General features: G+C 39.9%; 1 protein-coding gene across 3 annotated transcripts in view; it reads left to right on the top strand.

Moving 5' to 3' along the window:
• The first annotated feature begins 87 nt into the window (after window positions 1–87).
• Window positions 88–4,419, top strand: part of LNPK (lunapark, ER junction formation factor) — a 44,808-nt gene continuing 40,476 nt past the window's right edge. Inside the window, exons 1-2 of one of the 3 annotated variants that reach the window (XM_009278597.2) lie at window positions 88–497; window positions 3,637–3,718. In XM_009278597.2, coding sequence (XP_009276872.1) covers window positions 3,692–3,718 — 27 coding nt within the window. In that variant the 5' untranslated portion in view covers window positions 88–497; window positions 3,637–3,691. The remainder of the gene's footprint in view (window positions 498–3,636; window positions 3,719–4,419) is intronic. The other 2 variants (XM_019471897.1, XM_009278596.2) reach the window with 2 other exon arrangements.

The following is a 4,419-nucleotide window of genomic DNA, read 5'->3' as shown; positions in this document are numbered from 1 at the left end:
GGGCGCCTTGCCCGCCCGCCCGGAAGCAGAGGGGCGGCGGAATCGTGGGGTTTTCTCGGCTGACCGGGCGGCTGGCCGGAAAGGCAGGCGCCGGGAGCCGAGGCTGACCTCTGCCGCCGTCCTCCCCGCCCTCGGGCTCGCTCCCCGGGCCGCTGGCGGCCGCTCTCGCAGGCTTCAAAACAAGGCTGGGCTTCAAAAAAAGCGCCTGACCCACCTGCTCCTTGCTCCATCGCTTTGGAGTTGCTGTGTGGGAACTAATTTGTCTTTTTAATTAAGGCTTTACAAAGCATAGGACCTCCGCAGGATGCGTCCAGACAGAAACAGCTGAAAACGAAGTTTAAATTGAAGAAAATTCAGTCTCTTGTTTTAACTGAGAGGTTCTAGGACAGGCTAGCAGTAGACGGTGGGTGATGCTCCTGGTTTTGTTTTGCTTGTTTCCTTGTCCATGGCGCTCATAACTGGAGAAACTTTTTATGGTCATTGTGGAAGTTTCTGAGGTCAGTAAATTGTGGGAGAACATGAATTTTGGGTGGAAACTTTGTGAGCAGAACTGGAGATTCAGTTTGAAAGGTAGCACTTGTGTTCCTTGTAATGGTAAATATTTGAAAATATGTAAAATGAAGTCACTAAGTTTACAAAAAACCTCACTTAAAGAGCATTCCCCCTCATTCGGGGGAAAGGTCTCTATGCCTGTACGCAAAACCTTGATTTCAAGTTTCTAACTTCCTTTTTTCTTTTAATGTGACTTGTCTTGATGTTATTCAGTCTTGAATTTCAGCATGTCAGTTATTAAAATTTATTTTGGAGACTTTGATTTTTTTTGGAGAGCTTTTCATCTTAAAACATCAACAACAAGCTTGAAGAAATTTGAGACTGACTTGATAAAAATGTAATGAGATCATCAAACTATTTTCTCCATCTGGGTGAATAGGTTGGTGGATGACTTCTGTAATTGTGCATGAGTCATCCCTCTTTCAAAAGAGGAACTTTCTGCTCTGGTACTCTTACTGTAGCAGTTCTACTTTGCTTTTTACTAATTAAATTGGATATTTTTTCGGGTAGAGGAGATGCTATCAGGAAATTAATTTTTTTCTGAGAGTCGGGTAATAAAATTGGTAATACTGTTTTCTTAAGCTTCTACGTTAAGTGTTTTTTAACACTTTTGTTGTCTGTTTTAAGCCTAGGGCTAGGAAATGTTGCAGCTATCTTATTTGTGTATTAAATCAGTGATAATGTTGGTGGAAGTAAGTCCAATTGTAGCAGTGCTTAGTGAGTGGAAAGGACAGCTCTGTGCTAAAGAAATGCAGTCTTCAGAAGTAAAAAGTGCTGTGCAATAATTTGATGGGAAGGAAGGAGACTTGTGGAAGGAGGACTTTTACCATGAGCAGGAGTGGTAGGTGTGTGGAGTGGCAGGTGAGGAGGAATGAGGAGGGTTTCAAGCAGTTAAAGACAATTTGTGTTGTCCTGTCAAAAAGAAGAGAAGGAAGGGAGGGGAGGAAGATATCTGAGGCACTCCATAGAAATCATAGAAAATTCTCCATCTCCTAACTAAGGGTTCGGTGACTAAACTGTAAATGTGAATCTGGTGGCCCTAATCCCATAATACCTCTTTGGGGAAGGGTTTTGGTAGTATTACTGACTTGCGGAGCAGCATACGTAAAGCCTGTCAGCATCATAGTTCATGTAAAATTATGCGCATGGTGACACTTGTCAAACCTGTTTCTCTTCCAGATATTTTAAAAAACATACGTAGAGATATTACTGTAAATGTGTTGTTGACAAAGGTCGGTGTCACCAATGGCTCACGAATAACCCATACCCAAAAGATCCTCTTCACACTTCTAATGCAGAGGTTCTCAAACTATGGCCTGAAGGAAAATGGCACACAAAAAGGCCGTGTGAGCATCTCCATGTCTCTGTACGTCCACAACTGAGAGCTACTGTTGCTCCTAACAGCAGTGGCAATGCTAGGGAAGCAAACTAGATTTGGGAACCTTGTGCTAAGTTTACAAACTTCTTGATTGGCTATTTGACATAGCATTTGTATTGTTTTGCAATAAAGATACTATCTGTCTCTGTAGAAATATTTGCAAAGAAAGTGTCTGCTCAGATCTACTGCAATACCTGTCATGCAAAACCACGCCTGTAACTGCAAAGTGACAGTTGTATAAAATTCTCAGTGTTAGATTGCGTGTTTGAAAAATAAAATATTGCTGCTGTTTTACTGAGCTGAGTTGCTGTAGTAGTGATTCTTCTGAGAATTTACTCAAGAGTCCAAGGGGTAATTGTGCTTTTTCTGTAGCTCACCCCTTTGTGCGAGTAATTTGGCAGCAGCAGAGCTAATTTGTCCATCTGTTCTAGCTTTGTTTTGGCGGCATTTCAAATACAGATTTCCTTATCTTTAAGGATTGGTTTTTGAAATCATAGGGCCTGTAGTTCTGGATTCTGAAGTCCTTGGCTTTCTTGAAAGGTGAAGAGGTTACCATACTACAGTAGTGTTGGTGCTAGTGAGCAATGTGTATCCTATATTATATTAAGTTGTTCTGACAGCCTCAGACAATTGGTAAACAAATTTGGATTGAGATTGGGTTTCTTTATCTTTCAATTTTTGGCCAAAGGTAACTTAATAAACAAGATAATAATCACTTCTATTTCTGCCTAACTGGATCAGTGCTTTGTTTTAATAAGTCTTACTGTTTCATTCCCGAGTTAAAAAGGTTTGAACCCTAGTTGGGATTGAGCATTAGTTTACTGTTGGGGTTGCTATAAACTGGTAGCTTTTTCATTCACTGGGTAAAAACTTGTAAATTAAGTGACTGGAGAGAAATTCTGCCATCCTAAGGTTCAAAGTCAATTGATTCCAACTACCTGCTGATGGAAAGTTGCTATACTTTTGTTTCAGGAACCTAGACCCAGATAATCAAATTAGTGCTGTTCATGGGTTCCAGGTCTGTATAGGGTGAGGTGAGCTACTTTTGCACCTTTGGAATTGCTTTAGGGCCATTTGATGTGCTGGCGCCTGCACTGTGCGTTGTGTGCAGGGAAGACCTGCCAATGTAGTGCTTTCCTAGAGCAAGTAAAATCTTTGAAACTGATTAGTTGACGTTATACAAAGGAAGAACAATAGTGCTATCCAATATGTTCTTGTTGATGGGAGCATGAAAAGGAAGTAGATTTATTGGAGATGAACTTTCTCACGAATACTAGGATATTAGTGCTGGATGCCTGGAGTGACAGCTGGAAAGGAACATTGAGAGTTATGCTTATGAGCAGCAGAAGAAATAATTGGAAATCAGTTTCTTAAATAATCCTGCTTAATTATAAGCTTTTTAAAATTGTTTTTCTGCTGGAGGATTTTGGTGGCTTTTTTAGCCGTTATTTTGTGCCTCTATTTTTGAGGACTCCCCTCTGGTTAAATATTTCCAAAGTAAAAATAAGTTTGGCCACATCAAGGCTGATCAACTGACTTACGAGATGGCTTATGAAACAGAGGACTGGATGTTAAAATAACATATAGGTAGATAACTAGGCAATGGCTTTATGCAATATTTTGATTCCTTTCGATATTGGAATAAATTAGTGAATCTTGGACTATGCTGTTAGATTGTTCCTGAATGCTTAATGCTTCACTTCTAGCTGTGAATTCTTGTAGAAGATTGATAGCTCTGCCAACATTTATCCACAACAGAAGATGGGTGGATTAATTTCAAGATGGAGGGTAAGTAAAATCACGTGACAAGTTAATAATCTTTAGTCTAGAAGGTGGGAGTACGTGAGACGTTTTTCTTAATGCATATTGATTGACTGTTAATGCTGATTGAATGTTAGTGCCAAAATTTTCCCATTAATATGTCACTTGGAAGTCCAGTAGTGAGATGTAATGACCAAAAATATTCTTTGCCAAATCTCTAAATTGTGAAACTGTGTGGCTGTCCTTTATTTCCTTTGCAGTACCAGGCCTGGCACTGGTTTGGTTAACTTATCAAAATACAGTTTTAACTCTTTCTGTAAATCTAAATAGTTTTGTGGTGCTTCATTGGGATAGATAGAGCAGCATCTGTGACTTGAAAGATTGATGGCTATTTTAGGTCAAAATGGATAAATTCAGAATGTCATTCTATGTCTGTTTTAACAATTATTTTGGTAGCTACTTACACCTATACAAGTCTTTCTTCCTAACTTTTTATTGGCTTGTATTTGTTGAATGGTGTACTGAGTTTGAGGAAGAGACATGAGGTTTTTGACTACTCTCCTGGCAGGTGTGAGTTGTTCGAGTCTAGGTTTGTCTTTGCATATTATCAGTTGATTTCAGAGCCTCCCATACAAAACTCCTTTAAAGGCAAAAGTTGAGGTGAAATGTCAGTTTTGTGTATATTGTGGTTTAACCTCAGTCGGCAACTGAGTACACACAGCCGCTCG

Source organism: Aptenodytes forsteri, unplaced genomic scaffold (genome assembly GCF_000699145.1).
Source record: "Aptenodytes forsteri isolate BGI_AS27 unplaced genomic scaffold, ASM69914v1 Scaffold257, whole genome shotgun sequence".
In the NCBI taxonomy this organism is placed as follows: domain Eukaryota; kingdom Metazoa; phylum Chordata; class Aves; order Sphenisciformes; family Spheniscidae; genus Aptenodytes; species Aptenodytes forsteri.
Note: the sequence above shows the minus strand (reverse complement) of the source record. Positions and strands in the feature narration are given on the sequence as shown.